A 17,542-nucleotide genomic window follows, 5' to 3' on the forward strand; every position below is an offset into this window, starting at 1 on the left:
GTTGAATGCTTTACAAACCAATTGCCAGTAATTTGAAAGTATTGCAATTGAAAAGTACTTACATTTATGAAAGTAATAGTTCTCTACAAACATTGGCCTGGAGTCAGTCATACCCTCTGATGAGTCTAACTGCTTAACTCAGCTACCACTAAATTGAGAGTAATGTATTATCTACTTTAACTTGAGCCATACTTTTGGAGACTCACTGGACTCTGTCACCCTATACCTGTTTTTGATATAGTATATACAGAGCCAGCTTCCTACGTTGCCAACTTCCTAAAGGGACAGCTGGAGTTTCTCTTAACTGTGCCATGAAAGTTATCTGTTTGGACGAGAAAATAGCATTAAAAAAACTGTGCCTTGCAAGTGGCATCTAGATTGCTGTGAACAGCCTCTGGCTCTCACATGAGCTATGCTCTGCAGATTAATGGGAACATTAATCAACAAGAGCTATGCTAGTTGAGTTGTGCGAAATGTGGACCCAGTATTTTGCCCTTTGAATCCAGAGACTTTGTGTATATTCATCCTGTGCCCTCATCATTACTGCCGTCTGTACAGAGAAGTTTCAGATAAACTCAAAGAGGAGCTATGTCACACTCTCTCAAGACGTCTTATAAGTAAAAGTATCTTTATAGTAACTGGTTAAGAGACCCTGGGCCTCATAACCTCTTTTAAGGCTATTTATACATTTTATGAGTGTTGCTGACTTGTGTCAGGACTGAGCTCCGAGAGGGTGATGCTGGACTCCAAAAGTGAGAATGATCTCTAAGAGGGCAGACGGGGGGTGAGAAAGAGCTTTGTCTGTGAAGATGCCATGCTGTGGCAAGAATGATCCTGAGACCTGACAGGAATAGAGCTAGTCTCAGTGGAAGTAAGACTGGGATCTGAGCCGCGCAAACGCTGAAGCTCAAAAGTGAGTGACAACATTTATATGAGTGAGTCCCAACTCTGAGGGCGTCAGGGTCTGGACTCTGAGAAAGTGACGTGTAGCTTTGAAGTTTGGCACTAGCCTCTGGCTGGGTCTCTGGACGTTGGCTGTGGACCCTACTGGTGGGTTGATGTGGGCTCCGTTAGGTGGTTCTGGGCTCAGGCAGGGATGTTGCTGAGCTCGATTTTTGTGAGATGACAATAGATGTGTGTAAAGTTCTTTTCTATCAGCAAGATTTTGCAACATTCACGAATTTCGCTTTTCGCCATGGTTGCGAAAACTCTTGGCTTATCTTTTACAAAGCAAATTAAGTTTGGGTATTTCAAGATCATTTATACTTAGGCTGTCCGGATTTCGGTTAAAACCGAGTGTGCACGAAAATACCCTACTGAATGAAAATCAGCTGAGCTGGTTTAAACCGAGTCTCACCGATTTTCATTGTTGTTGCGCCTCTTGACCACTTGATGGTGCCAAAGCAATGCAAATAATTGCCTGCCTGTGATGTCTGGCACGGAGGTGTCAGGGGAAAGCTCTCCTTCTTCAAATGGGCAGACGAGGTGTGAATGGCCCAAGGGTGCGAGTAACACCAGGCCCCCTGCCTGGCTCACGTGGGGGGAGAGGAGCTGTTCAGTTGTGGTTTGCTGTCTTACTGAGGCCGGGTGCACTGGAGTACTTAACAGGTCTTTCAAAAGACCATTTACTTAACAAGGCTTTGTCAATAAAGTAATGGTGGGGGACGGGCGCCGGAGAAAGAGGTTGTGCGCTCGTTTCTGGATTGTTAGTTCTCGCCTAGCACAGCCCTCCACTGCCGTCCTTGATGGCGTTGAACCCTGACGTGTGTGGCCCTCTCTGCACAGTTTAGTCTATGCTTGCAAGAGTGCTCAAGTGTGGTCTGATAGCTTTTAAATCGGCTCTAAAGAATGCTGTTGAAATACAAGCCACCCTTCCCGATTCAGGCGGGAGACTACCGATTTGATGGCTAGTCTCCCGCCTCCCGATTTATGCATCTAGAAACCCGATGCCAGCACGTAATTGAATAATGTGCCTCTCTTCTTTAATGCGAGGAAGTGGCAACCTGAACCTGCAGCAGCAAACTGGAAAGAGTGGCTGATGGCACTGTGTGTCTCTAAACGGAAGTTACGACTAGCCTGTTAGAGCAGCAGGGGAGCCCTCGTTTTGCGTTATCTTTATTGAAGTGAAAGCCGGTTCGTAGAAGCTGGAAACAATAGAGATAAGGGGTATTTTCCTTCGCACCCAGCAGTGGGCCGTTTATACGCCTGCAAAAGATAATTTATTTTGCAAGCGTATAAACGGCCCACTGCTGGGTGCGAAGGAAAATACTCAACCCTTATCTCTATTGTTTCCAGCTTCTACGAACCGGCTTTCACTTCAATAAAGATAACGCAAAACGAGGGCTCCCCTGCTGCTCTCAGAGTTGACATAGAATGCTGGGGTGGTCATAGCTGCCGAGGTTGCAGATTCCTTATGTGTGGCATTTTTATAATCTTGGTGTTTTTAGGAGTGATATTTAATGACTATGAATGACACTTTCCAGTTATCAAAATAAAGCAATGTAGAGAAGGAGAACGTGTAAATATCCGAAATTACTCCCATTTGCTCAACAAGAAATTCTAAGATCGTAAAAATGCATTAAAGCACCAGAAATGGAAAGGCACTGTAGGACCCAACTGCACCAAACGGGGTTGTTTCATTGCTGAATTGTACACAATTTTTACGTGGCAGCAGTTGAGTGCAGCTGTGAGCTTGAGGTGGAAGAAGATCGGTACCCCTTCTATGTGAAAACAATGAGCATGCAGAACTTGATATTTATATTTTATTGAAAAGTTTTTAAGGTGATAAAAAACACTACCCTTTTTAAAATGTGCATTCATCTCTTCCAAAAACAAAACGCATATTTTCAGGTGGCCGTAAGCAGCAGCAGCTTACCTCAACATGTAAATTCAGGCATCCGCTTTATGCAGAGGGTCTGTCTGCAGCATTTCGTATTGTTACAATGTTTTGGGGGCATAGCTTTCACTGTCAGACTCTGACTCACGTTACTGCACCTCCTATGTGCTGACGCTCCTCGACCCCCAGTGTATGGGATCTCAGAGTATTTCTTCTGCCTCCAGCCTGACTGTACTGGTCCCCATCAACTATTCCCCTAGAGTGAGTGGAAGCGAAGGCGGCCTCGGAGTCCCTGGTCGGTGCCAAGCTCTCTCGCCTCACTCTGCCGCCAGGGGCATTTTAGCGCATAGACACAAGAACTGTACAACAGGCAGAATAAACAATCATATGGGCTGTTATCAACCCCGCTTTATTTAACGCCACATCCAGGAGCAGCACTAGCAGTCCTGTGACCTCACCAAGGAAGGCCCACATCTAACCCCATGAAACACTGCGTCGCCCCTGTATGAGTCACCTTGACGGACCTTGCAGCACAATCTGCGCATAACACACAGATTAGCACAGCAGTGACTGACAGGACCACAGGGTGGCTGTGCAGTGCAGCGTGGGTCGTCTGAACGTATAGTGTCAGGCAGAGGGAGGCTAGAAGCACCCTTGCGAGACCATGGTGCTGACCGAAACAGAGCAATTTAAAGGCAGCAGGAAGAGCAGCTTTCGGAGCCGACTTCGGTGCCCTGCTCAATTCAGACACACATGGTCCTGTCCCAGAGCCGCCCTGCAAATCGCATAGGAACCCTGATTAATTTAGAACTTGAACGCAGAGCTGCTGTATTGCAGTGTGACTGCAGTCACTACCTGCTTCACCCGGGCTTAATCCCGAAGGTGGTCAAGGCACTAAAAATGCGTGACTAATGCATTTTAATGCAGTGATGCGGATCACCACATTAAAATGCGTTAGTGTAATGCCTGATGTGTGGTACTTGGCAGTGATGTGTGTTCAAGCCCCTGCGACGGGCAGGGCGTGTCTACCGAGATTCCCACCTGAATTGGATTCCTGAACAAACAGGACAGACCAGGTTAGGGAAGAGACCGGGAACACAAGTTAGCTTAATGGCATTATCTGTTTTAACAAACAAAACTTCTGTTAATGCTTGCTCATTCTAGAGTCAGAAATTAGCTGTACAAGCCCTGATTCCGTCAAGCATGGATTATCGTTATAGTCTCTATCTTGGCATTTCAAATGCTGGGCTGTCCAAAATTCAGGTAGTACAGAATTCAGTCATCCAGTTAATACTTGGTTTGAGGAGACAGGAGCATGTGTCTGTTTTCACTCATAGATTACATTGGCTCCCTACTGAGAAGGATTTCATTTGAGTCTGCCATGTTTCTTATTCAATACATGGAAGAGAGCCCCTTTCCCAACAAACTTTCACCTGTAGCAACCCAATTGCCGACCCCGCTCATAACCTTGTGCTCCTTAAGGTGAGACCTATTGCCTATGCCAATGCTTGTTTTTTAAATGTGCGCGATTCCCCGTCTTCATTGAACTGCAAGTTCAAACTATGCAACTGATGTTGACCAAGTCCTTATCAGAGTTGGTAGGCTACCAGAAACATGCTTAAAAAGCAGACACTGCACTAGTCAGGTGACCATGTCTTTCGTGGAGTGCAACACTCTCTGAGCAGAAGAGGGGTAGTGACTCTGGAACACAGACTGTAACTTCCAACTTGCTGAGTGTTTAATTCAGGCTCTCATTTGAAACAAGCATTTGCAATGCATTAGGTCTGGCATTTACGCGAGTTTGAGCTATTGACATTGCAAATAACAATGCCTTTTATTTTCGTTTTTAAAACATTAATAAAAGGCTTTGTCATTTACAATGCCAATATCTTAAACTTGCATAAATGCGAAACCTATTGCATTGCAAATGCTTGTTAAATCTGAGCTGCAGAATCAAAGGACAATGGAAAGTATTTCATGACTGTATTAAGCTTCTGAAATGTAGAACAGTATACAATTTCTGACGAAAAATGGGAAAAGCAATAATAAAAGCGAAGCGTTCCAAAAACACAGGTAAAACACTGTTTCAATTGTTTTTTTATGGCGCGAAAACGAGTAACCACTGAAAAGCACTGTTTTTATGAGGTATTGAAATCACTGGAAAACACTGAGAAAACACCACCAGAATTTCCCAAAAATAGAAACTGAAAACAGGAAAGCCTATTTATACTGTATAACAAGATTTTGTCACTTTTATCGAACCCAGACAAGTAGAGAAATGTATGTAGAATATTTTTTAGCAAAGTTCCTTTCTGAAAGCTTTCGTATGCACTCACAGTGGCAAATGTTTCTGAATCGTTTCTCTGCAGGTTCACATTTTTACGATTTTTCTATGCAAAATGGCTTTGTACAGTGAAAGAATACTTATTGTTTTCTGTTAAGTATTTTTTAGACAGAATATTTCTGTTACTGTTAAATAAGGAGATATGTAAAATTAATGCTTCTCATGCAAGTTTAACCAAGTTGCAAAGTTTTCCATAGACCTGTCACAGTCAGGTCAGATTGCTGACAATGGGCTCTCTTGAGTCATTCCTGAACAATGCTTATCTTTTATCACTGCAGGGAGAAGCGTCAGGTGACGATCCCACCACACCTAGCCTATGGCAAGAGAGGATTCCCACCGGCCATTCCAGGTAATAATATCAGACATGAGTAACATGTGCTGTAGCTTTTCCTCTTATTCCAAAGCCCTCAAACTCAGAACCATTAAAGTCACAAGCTCTGGCCCATCAGATCAACAGGATCCAAAGCATTGAACCCTGAGCCTCAAAACCACTAGCCAGAGACTCGGAACCACCACAACTAAAGAGTTTGAACTACCACATTGACCCACCATGGCCAATGCCTTCAAGTTACCACAACCAGTTTCTGAACCACCACAGTGTTGGATTTACTGCACCAAGACGCTCTGAGCCACCACGCTTACAGCCTGAGAACTGCTGCACACTGCAGAACCTCCACACAAAGAGTATCCAAACCCACAGTTTGAGAACTATCAAGCCTAGTGCTTCTGATCATATACTCCCTTAAAAAGCTCATACAATCCTCCAAACCACACTAACCTTTCTCAGCGAACCACCACTTCTGTTACTGCCAAACCCCACATCCCCAGCCTTCAATCAGACTACTTGCTACTTCCAAAGGAACTTTCAACCCCATCCATGCTTCAAACCTTTAGTCTCTGTGCCATCTTATTTTGAGACTTAAATGCCTATAGTTTCCGAATCCCCCTGCAGTTGAGCATCCAGTGTATAAACCTTGGAATCATCATATTCAATGCTTCCACTCTACACTTTAACTCTCTACTCCACACTCTACAACCTCCACCATCGTGAGACCCCAAACACCTTCTTACCCACTTAAAACAATCTGTAAATCTATTTTCACAGGATTTCTACTTTGCATGGGTGACGATTTAAGTACTGGATTTAACAAAGGTTCCCAAGAGTACACCATGAAAGCTGTGACTTGCAAGCACAGATAGCTTTGTGATTCGGTTTGCAGCCTGCGAATCACTGCACCTCCAACTAGTGAACTCCAGACGTTGTCCAGCACGTTGACAACCCAGCCTCACCAGAGCCTCAATACCCCCACTTTCTTCCACCCACATCCGCCAAATGCTCAGCGCCCAAACCCTGGCCAAATTTACAATCCATGAGTTTCTGAATAGGCCACCAAGCTTACCAACATCTCAACCTCTTTACTACTTATTTAGAAACAACCATAAGAAGAATATCTCAGTGCCCTCAGCACATATCAACTTTGCCCCTCAGGCTACCTCGACAAGGGCATCAACAACTTCAACAACTGGAGCAAGAACTGCACAGACTCCCAAGCACACATTAAACTTCACAAACATAGTACATCATAGAAGTAGACCAGTTAATACATAGAAGACCTCCGAGACACCAAACAACACTGTAAACGGCTAGAAAGAAAATAGAAAGCCAGCCACAACACCACCAACAGAACTACCTACAAGGCTGCACACAGACGCTATCACCATCAAATAAGAGACACCAAGAGAAAGGCTCTAGTGGACTGCATCGAAGGAAATTCCAGCAGCAGCTTCTCGATCGTTAAGGATTTCACCTTGCCCTCAGCCACTGCCACCAACATTGCTGCCTCCCAGCAACTCTGCGACAACATGTCCAACTTCTCCTACATGCAAAATGGCAGATATCTACAGCAACTTCGCACACCAACCCAACCCCAGAGAACTCAAAGCTAGCATACCCACCACCAACCATTATGACCCCCTGACTGAATTGACAACCCTCTCCAGAAATGACACAGCGGCAATCATGCAGACCATCTGCTCAGGGGACGCAACGGGCCCTTGCCCCCACCACTTCTACAACATGGGGACATCGCCAATCATCTCTACTCGGATCCACATCATCAACACCTCCATCACGTCTGCCAATTTCCTGGATGAATGGAAGCTTGCAGAAATCTATTTCCTCCTCAATAAGACCACAACCGATCCGAATTAACTGAGCAACTTCTGACCCATCTCCATGCCCAGCCCAAAAAATTGGGAAGGGACCATCAAGCAACTCGCAACCCACTACGAATGACACAATTTCTAGATAACACTCTTATCAGGATTCAGAAAGAACCTCAGCACCAAAACAGCACTCATTGTGCCACCAATGACATTCAAATCATCCTGGGGTGAGGAGAAACAGCAGCCTTGACCCTGCTCGACCGCTCTGTGGCTTTTGACGCCATCTCTGATAACACCCTCATCAGTAGACTCCCCAAGATTGGCATACAAGGACCCACTCTCAAATGGATCTGTTCCCAAAGGGTCAGGCTGCCACCCTTCACACCAGAGACCAGGAAATTGATATGCAGACTCTCACAGAGATCATCCCTCGCCTCCCCCCTTTCAACATATACATGACACCGCTCACCAATATCATCCGATCACAATACATCACTGTTATCTCCTACGCCGATAACACCCAACTCATCCTCTCCATGACGGACAAAACAACCCATTCCAGAACCAAGTTTCACCAACTGCATGACCATGGTAGCAGACTGGATGCAAACCAACTGTCTGCAACTCAACTTCGACTAGACGGAAGTACTGGACTTCAGCAACCGGAACTCTACCTGGTGGCTGTCAGAGCTAGGACCAACACCCTCACCTACAGACCACGCAAGAAATCTAGGGATCATCCTAGAGGACAAGCTCAGCATGACGGCTTAAGGTAACAAAGTTTGCACCTCCCGTTTCCTCATCCTATGCATGCTATGAAAAATCTTCAAATGGTTACCTCAGAACACCAGATGGACAGTCACGTAAGCACTCATCACTGTGAGAAATTAGCCTGGCATATGATGTCCACTAGTTTTAGTGGTCACCTTGCACCAGTCTAATCTACCCTTATTGATGGTGGTTGTAAAGTCAACCTTATAGAAAGCTATCCATGGGGTAGCAGTGACAAGCAGTCTTCAGGCTAAGACTTCAGAGAGCGAATTAAGCGAGTTGTTTTACCAATTATAATCCCTTGAGTACCAAATGAAAGGACACCACACAAGGTATATATCAAATATATATGTATTTATTCTAAACACAACCCCTCTGCGCTCTTTATGAGGTCAGAGGTAAAAGTACAATACAAATTACTTAATAAGCATACGATAAGTTGCACAGTAAACGTTTTGCCCTAGGGGCCTCAAAAACCATATACTAAAGTAGTGGTAGCAGGCCTGGGGCCTGTGGAATCGCTGGGGCTACTCTAAACAACCAAAGGTTAGGAAGTAGGAGGCCCACGGGAGACACATGCAGTGTCTAAACGTAGTCGCGGGTTACCATTGGCTTTCTATGGGAAACAAACAAGTTACAAATTTACAATTTAAGGACACTTCCCTATGGACTATGACGGAACCCTTTTAAACTAGGACACTTCGAGAGTCAAGACCCCCGGGAGCACCTGAGTACTCGTGTTACCTCACCCAGGGAAGCCGGGTGCATAGGTGTCTTTTCGTGTCTGATTTCGTTGTCATTTTCAATGGAGAGCTGCAAGGAAGTGCTGCAAGTGACCAGAGGAAAAGTGTCCGGGTGGATCCAAGGGCGGATCGAAGAGCTGAAGAACCTGAAAGCAGAGGGGACAGAGTCTGGGCCACTAGCCAGCGACCAGGGCGGCTATAGAAAGATGTCACCAGATGTCGGGTGCTTGCAGGTGAAAAGGTACAGCTTGTCTCTTCAGCCACGAGGACCAGGAGGCGTTGACGACGACCAGGAGCTGGATTCGAGCTGTCCCACGAAGGATCTAGTTGACTGCGGTGTTGTTATCCGGATTGGACACAACAAGCCATGAAAAACGCAACCCATGCAGGATGTCGAGATTGGCTTCGGTGCAGAACAGCAAGGTCTGAGGAACTTCTCCTTTGCAGGGAAGTTGGAGCAAGCCTGGAGCAACCAGGAAAGCAAGTTAGATTCAAAGAAAAGTCTTCGGGGGCTCACTAGCCAACGTGCAAGGAACCCCGAAGACGCGTCGAGATGAAATGCAAAAGCGGGGCCCACGGGTCACTCGTGGAGTGGGAGCCTCTGAGCTTCGGTGCAAATGGTACTCGGGTCTGGGGCTTCAAGCACCCCAATGCACAACTTCGAGATACCTTGTGACGTAGGTGCAGCTTGCAAAATGCAGGATGTCCAGGAGTTCCGGTCCCACGTCTCTTGTGTCCGCCACAGGTCTCAGCTTTGCTGTGAGCGAAAGTCGGGGTCAGAGATGGCTGGAAGTCCGTGTCCTGTGCTGCAGATTCTTTGGGATCCGGTTGGAGCCTCGAAAATGCAGACCGGCAAAGTTGCTGTTGGTGCCTGTTTGAACAGGGTGGTCACTCCTGAACACAAGGGAGATGTCGTCCATCTTCCAGTCCAAATGGAATGTCGAAGGTCCAGGATATATGTTTCAGAGTTTCGTCCAGGGTAATCTAAAGACCTAGGGACTGGGTTCCTATACTTATACTAAGTTTAGGGGCTGGACTACCTTTAAGGTCCCTCCTATGGGTGGACCTGGGAAGGAGGGGGGTTACACCCCTACCCATTTGTCCAGTTTCGTGCCAGAGCTGGGGCAGAGTGCCCCAGCAACCGGTTTGAACTGGGAAATGCATGGAGCACCTAGTGTGCCCCAGGCAGTGTCTGGAAAGCATTCACTTAATGCAGCCCTCCCTGCCCCAATACACCAATGCGTGTCTGGGGAGGTGCTGGCACCTCCCTGGACAGGAACACTATTGTCCAGGCATCCCCTGCCAGAGTTTTGTCCAGCAGCAGGAGGGCAGACTCGTGTCTGTGGCAGCAGCATCCATTTTGTGATGCTGAGGCTATGTTTAACTTTAACCGGGTAAACGAGTAACTACATCTCTTCTCCCTCTACAAGGGTGGAATGCCACCCCCGCCGCCAGAACTAGCGGGCGGGGGGTAGTATTCCAAAGTATTTGACACCTTACACAACATATTTTGATAAAGCCAAACCAAAGTTAGAATTAACCGCGAGGATTATAATGTACTTAAGAGTATATGGTATGGCTATATCATAGAACCGCTATAAGGAGATGGTTCCGAAAGCTGCAGAGGGGCTCAGCTCATGCTAGGGCACCCTCTCACTTAAAACCAAGCACTCTGCCTCCAGGATTGTTAAGGCCTGCCATAGGAGTGGTTTATAGGTGTATATGTGTCTATATGTATATATATAGATAAAGGTATACTATATCTAAGTAAGGGGTGATTACACCACCTTACCCAGGCTGTGTGAACAGACCTGTGGTGTCAGTTTGGAAGGCAAACCAGGGGTGGTACAATACATGCTGCAGCCCCTGGTAGGCCTAGGGTGCACCTATGCCCGGGTACCTAGGGTACACTATACAGGGGCTCACAAGGGTGACCCAGTAACCAATCTGGTATGTACCTAAAGTAGATTGTATCAATTTAGAGAAAGAACAGCTAGGCTGTGGGCCTGATTAGCAGGGCCACAGCCAGACTAAAGTCGAAAAAACAGAGAATCACAGAAAAAAGTGGGGGTGACCATAGAAAGCAGACCCTACTCTCCTACAATCACCAGCAGGCTGGACGACAGTATCATTCTCTATGTGGGAATCTCCAAAAAACTCCTACACAGACTCCAGACCATACAGAACACCACTAAAAGACTCATTCTCTGCCTCCCATATCACTGTGCACCTCAGGAAGGATCACTGGCTCCCCATTCACAAGCTCAGCCAATTCAAACTTCTCATGCACACATACAGAGCCTTACACAACATAGGACCAGAATGTCTGAACGGCCGCTTACACTTTCACCAACCCACCAGACACCTACGCTCTGCCTCACTCATACTCTGACACATTCCCTGCATCCGCTAAAGTAAAAATGGAGGACGCTCATTCTCTTACATCGCACCCAAGACATGGAACGACCTCCATCAACACAGCAGAGCCACCTCCTCAGTGCTTGAGTCCTGCAAGAAGCTGAAGACCTGGCTCTTGGCATAAGCAGCTTGGGGACCACACACCTGCCCAAGCGCCTGGATACCCCCTTGGTGATTAGTGCGCCATACAAATCAATATAGCATCTTCATTCCCATCAAATCCTTAACGGTATACACCTGTTACAACGCAACTTTTACAACTACCTACTGTTACAACGCAACTTTTACAACGCATACCATTACAACGCATTGCGCTGGGGGGCGCTCTAGGATAGGGAATGAGTATAATTTACTATCCAACACCTTCCCTAGGGTCCACGGGGACTGGAGTTAGAATAGTAAATTATACTTACCACTATCCAGCACCTCAAAGCGCTATGCGTTGTAATGGTATGCGTTGTAATGGTCGCGTTGTAACAGTAGGTAGTTGTAATGGTATGCGTTGTAACATGGTACATCCATCCTTAACTAGCAAAGCATCTGACACTTCCGCTTATCCCAACCTCTTATCTTTAAACCCTATTTGTTCTCTGTATTCTTAGTGTCCCTCCTCATTATCCCAACCTCTTATCTTTAAACCCTATTTGTTCTCTGTATGCTTAGTGTTCCTGTTCATTATCCCAACCTCTTATCTTAAAACCCTATTTGTTCTCTGCATTCTTAGTGTCCCTCCCCATGAGAGACCCTCACTCTTTTGTTATTCCGTTCCTCACTCGTTATTGCTTTTACAAGTTTGATTCAAGTGAGTGCCCCCCTTCAATGATAGTTCCTCATGTGAGAGTCGGTACTCTGCTTCAGTAAGGTTCCCAACGTATTCAAGTCTAACCAGTGGTAAACATGAAGCATGTACTGACAAACACCTACATTAGCATATGTGCATCCCCAGTACTTCAGATCCATGACTGCATACCATTATGTTGATCTGTACCATGATTTAAACTCCATTACTTCTACCAACATTGTTCAACTCCCATCATTTCGATCTCTACAATTGGTTCAACTACAATACTTCTGCTTACTGTTCCATCAGCTGCGGGACTTCAGACACACCAATATTTTGACTCTGTTAGTTCAGCATGTCATTACTTCTGCATCATAATATCTTCATTGATATTCAGAAACAGTAGTCCAGTCCATATGTGGGAACCTGGATAACCTTTAATTATATGTAAAACCCATACATTTATATAGACAACTAAGCATTTAGAAATACAGATAAAAACCAAAACCGCTTGCAGGCAAAAGATTAGTTATATATGTTTTTATAAATGTCTTATTAAATCCTACACTTCTAGTAAGTAATAACATTGCTGCACATGCCCTAACGTTGCTCCCTAAATGTAAAGGAACACAAATCTCACCAAAATGTATCCTGCTAAAATTTTATCACACGGACCTGGGGTAACCATTGACATCAACGCATCTATACCAAGCATTGGTAATGCATTGGTTTTGCCTATATAATAAAGAGCTGTTTTCATCAGTCATCGTCCGGGAGAAGGAAGAGCTACCTGACAGATAACATGGGAGTGAAGAGGATGTGGGGCAGCGACCAGAGCTGCTGACTCGAGAGCTGGGAATCCCGCTTCCAATCTCTGTGACGCCGAGCAACATCCTGTGATTCAATGAAAATCACTAATTATCGCCGGGTGATAAATTGTTCACTAAATATTCTGTAAAAGGCAAAGCTTTATGGAAATATAGTTCCACCAAAGTAGATGTTAACAGTATTTTAGCATCGAGAAAATGATAAGAGAAGCAGACAAGGAACAAGCACTGGTAAATGCAGGAAAATATACTACAGCCCATAGAAATAGAGAAAAGGCAAGTGGCACACTCAGGAACCAATGAGAAGCCAGAAAAGAGAGGAGGCGGTATGTGACTCCCTTTTAAGTTTATATTAAAAACAATAGATTTCTCAAGCACAGTGCAAGCTCTGTGCAGGTGAAACCTAAAAATGTCCCTTGGACATGAAATAAATTCATAAATGAGTTAAACAATCCTGCTTATCTTTCCTCAAAGAAGAATTAGAATCAGAGGAGAGCAGGACACGAAGAAACTTTTTTATTTTAGATATGAAAAAGACAATCCCAAAATAATTCAAGAAAAAACCCTTATGTGCCCCCATGAGGAAAGTCGCAATAACCTCATCACACTTCCCTTTTAAAAAAAATAAATAAATGCAGTACACAACACAATTTAAAATTAAATAAGTAAAGAAAGCTTGTGGGCATGAGGGTGAAAAAGAGGAGAGAGAAACACTCTCCTTCCGTTTGTCTCTCCTCATTCATTATGTAATGTCAACTCTGGCCAATGAGGTGATGTGATAAAGATCTCTTCCATTCTCCTGAGACTCCAACTGTCACAGCTCGTATTTTGCTAAGAATCTAAATAAGCCTCAAATCTAGGGGAGATGGATGGGTTGCATGTGAATCAGTAAAAGATACCAGTGTTGGAGAACTGTAGGTGGAGGTAGTTAACTTTTTCTTCTCCAGCGTTGACGCAATCATAGATTCACATTATTTCATACAGACTGCAACTCAAAAGTCCCTGCTCTGCAAATATCTTCATGTCCGCAAATTGTGTGACTCTGGCTGCTGCCGCTGTCATAGAATAAGCCCAGATCTTGCCTGGAAATTGCAATTCTGCTCTTACATGATACAATCCTTTTGTTAATACTGCACTTTGGAAAGGATTTACATTTGTCAGATTGCCCCAAAGCTACAAAAAGCTGTTTAGATATCCATAGACTTTTCAATTTAATTAAGCCCAACTCAAGGCATCGCTTGACCTCTAATGAGTGCAGAATTCTCTCTACTGCCGTTGTCATAGAAAGCTCCTGAATTGCACTCACCCTTCTGGCTGAGATTATCACTAACAGAAATGCAGTTTTCCAGGATAAATGCTGAATTGTCGACTTGTAAATAGGTTCGAAAGGATTTTTCATTTGAACTGGCAAAACATTACCCAAAGCTGGGCTGGACTTTTGGGCAGTTGGAAAGTTCAGAGCAGACCCTTCATAAACTCCTTAATGATTCTGGTTGAGAATAAAGAAGCTGTTGCTGGCTTTCTCAAGTCTCTCGAAAAAGCAGAGGCATGTATTTTGATGGATTTATATTTAAGGCCCAATTAAACTAACAGCAACAACTAAGCAACAATTAAGGAAGGGATTGATGTGGTGCCATCTTTCAACGATTTGGGGCCTAGTTTTGAGTTTGATGGACAGATATATTATTGTTACTTTAGTGGAATATTTTACTCCTGCCATGGCGAGGGTACTACGTCCAACAAATTAAAAGATATCCGCCGGCCTAGCGGACATCTCTTGCATTTACACCACTGTCACAGCAGTTCTGGTAAATGCATTTTGGCAAACGGCCCCATCAACATGATTTACAGAACATATATCAATACTTTTCAAAACATGTCCTTGAAGGACAATGTCTAGATTCTAGTGTCTGGCATTCCTGCTGATAAAGTTGAATATGCTTTGTCCTTCTTGCTGTCTTGTCATGAGTGGATATTTTAGTATGGTTTATAACCTTGCAGAGCTAGTCTGGAATTGTGAAAACTAGAGCTTCCATGGTAGTAGCCAATAGACAGAGTAATGTCTATAGCCAATGTCTATAGCACACACTATATCTGAAGTAAAGTCGAATTAAAAATTGAAAAATCACCAAAAATGTCAAATATTGGAGTAGAGCACCAGAGGATTCCCCCACACAGATGTCTGGTAGATAATGTGTTACTTAGAGCTTTAGGCCCAGAGTTCACGTCACATAATGAGGTGGGCAAGAGTGTATTTAGTTTATGCAGTAGAAAGCCTGCTATTTAACATTATTGTACTGAGCTTTCCCAGGCCGACTCCTGGGAGTTTTCAAGACTGTGCATCTATAAGAGATCTATTGCTGGAGAAGTTTTCCTTTATTTTATTTACTTTCCCCCACCCCATTATCTCACCATTACTTTGAAATGGACCTTAATACCAACGCCATTACTTCAGCATGACCCATTTCTTCAAATCCCTTTTAATTTACTTACCATTACCTTAACATCATTACTTCGACCTATACCGTTACTTTGACTTTATTACTTCAGCCTACACAGGCTGCTCAACTCTCAGCCTGTCCCACTACCTTAATTAATGAATCTGGGCGTCAGCTTAAGAGACCAGCAAAGAAGTAGTTTATTATATAATTTTAAAAAACAATACCATTGAAGAACTGGGCCATCACAATATAATTAATGAATATAAAAGAAGTGCACATGGGTTAAGCCTTGACTTCTAACTTATTTTAAATTAAATAAAACTAAATGAAATGATATTTTGCTAAAATAATTACAAGACTGATCATTTAAGAGTAATTTCATTTAATTCAATTTAAACAAAATACTTTACAAATAAATAAGACTGACATAAAATACAACAACTGCATGGTGTTAGGTTTCCAGTTGGCAGCAATTTCCTCTTTAACTTAAACAGAACTTAATTAAATTAAAGTGAACAAAACGAATGTAATTATTAAAAAGATTGCTCAGACAAGAGTAAGGCTTTTTGTAAGTTTTAGTTATTGAGGTAGCGTTTCGATAAAGGTTTTTTTGCAGGTCACTCACTGGTTTAAATCTCGGCAAAGTCAACTGAACCTTCCATCTTTCTATGGTTGTTAAATTGAGTAACATTACACTGGGTGATAGGAATACCTGTTAGTCACAGCACGGAAAAGTAGCAGAAGCTTTGGCATATAACAGTGAATGAAAAAAACAAATGACTATTAACTTTAGTAAGGGGACCAGGTTTGTGGTAACATAATGTCAGGGAAAGACTCAAGGTAGATATTGAAATAGAGTAATACTGTAAGAGGTCACAATAGTGAAGCTGAGGGCGATTCCCATTATAATGATATGGGAAGGGAGTATTAGTGATATTGTATCCCATTTGGAGTAATGGCAGTGGAAGGAGTTTTGTTACTCCCCTAGCACAATCCCTCCTTGGATCTCTGGCATTAGTCCTTCCAGAGGGTTGCGCTAAAAGAGCAAAGGGATCAGCTAGATAATTAACACATATGTATGGCTTCTACAAAGAAATGTACTCTATTTCAAAACCCACAAATATTACGAAACAGCAAAAGCTGAACAGAAATTATTGCAAAATCAAATCAGAAAATGGGACAGTATTCCAGAGAAAGACCCTCTTTGGATATTCAACAAAGTGAAAACGCCAGCCAGCAAACCCAAAGTTATCTGGCAAAATTCCCAGCTGGTGTGGTGTGAGACAGTATGCACTAAAAAACCCTTTCACCTTACAGGGGCAGGTTTTAGTCAGATTCTTCTTTCCTTCGCATCCAAAGCCCACACAGCCAACTATGTGAGTTAACAAGTTACAACTCCATGGTGTCCCAGAGGTGAAGAGGGAAAGTATGGAAGTGTGAGTGGGGCTCAGGGTGTTAATGCTTACCTCTCTCCAAGATATAATGGAGCCTCACCAACCAAAGTGGGCATCGTTATAGAGAACCACTTAGCTCCTGTGAGCAAGACCGGAATCTTTGGCTCTATCATTCATGATGTTCCCCCATTGGAAGGATAGTCAGAGAAGAAGGTCCATGACCCAAAATGGCACCCAGGTTTGAGAAAAATTGAGAAATAGAAGGCAAAGATGGAGGATTGTCTGTTAATTGAAATAAGGTAGGAAAATGTACAGCTTTCCTAGTAAGGATTCCTATATAAGTGAAAGAAGGCAGCAGTGTGCACCTAAAGGGGTGTATGCATCAGTTTGGCCCGAATAATCCCAGAAACACCCTGCCACTCATGAACTTAATAGCACACACTGTTAGCTCGGAAATTGTAGGGTTCCGCCAAGCATAACAGCACAAAGCATACCAAATGTTCCCAGCACCCCACCACTCTCGGTTATCCCATCCAGCTCTTTGCCACAGTACTGCTTCTCACCTGATCACATCTACTTACATGCGGTCTTGAGAATCTGTACTCTGTATAGAACTGTAGAACATGAAAGACTGGTGCAAAAGCCCTCTATCAGAGTGGGTGCAGGGAAAAGACTGTAGACAGACCATCCACCAACACAGCTTTTAGTTGCAGATCCCTAACCCAACTCACTCCCCGTCAGGTGCTGTCCTTTCTTTCCATGCATCTACCACGTCAGTGGGTGTTCTACACTCCAAATGCACAATGTTCTTACCTGAATCC

General features: G+C 44.0%; 1 protein-coding gene across 1 annotated transcript in view; it reads left to right on the forward strand.

Moving 5' to 3' along the window:
- FKBP11 (FKBP prolyl isomerase 11) overlaps window positions 1-17,542 on the forward strand; it is a 52,821-nt gene that overhangs the window by 34,503 nt on the left and 776 nt on the right. Inside the window, exon 5 of the mRNA XM_086963725.1 lies at window positions 5,459-5,529. Within this exon, the coding sequence (XP_086819851.1) occupies window positions 5,459-5,529 (71 nt within the window). The remainder of the gene's footprint in view (window positions 1-5,458; window positions 5,530-17,542) is intronic.

Source organism: Lissotriton vulgaris, chromosome 1_1, assembly GCF_964263255.1.
Source record: "Lissotriton vulgaris chromosome 1_1, aLisVul1.2, whole genome shotgun sequence".
NCBI classification, from domain to species: Eukaryota; Metazoa; Chordata; class Amphibia; order Caudata; family Salamandridae; genus Lissotriton; species Lissotriton vulgaris.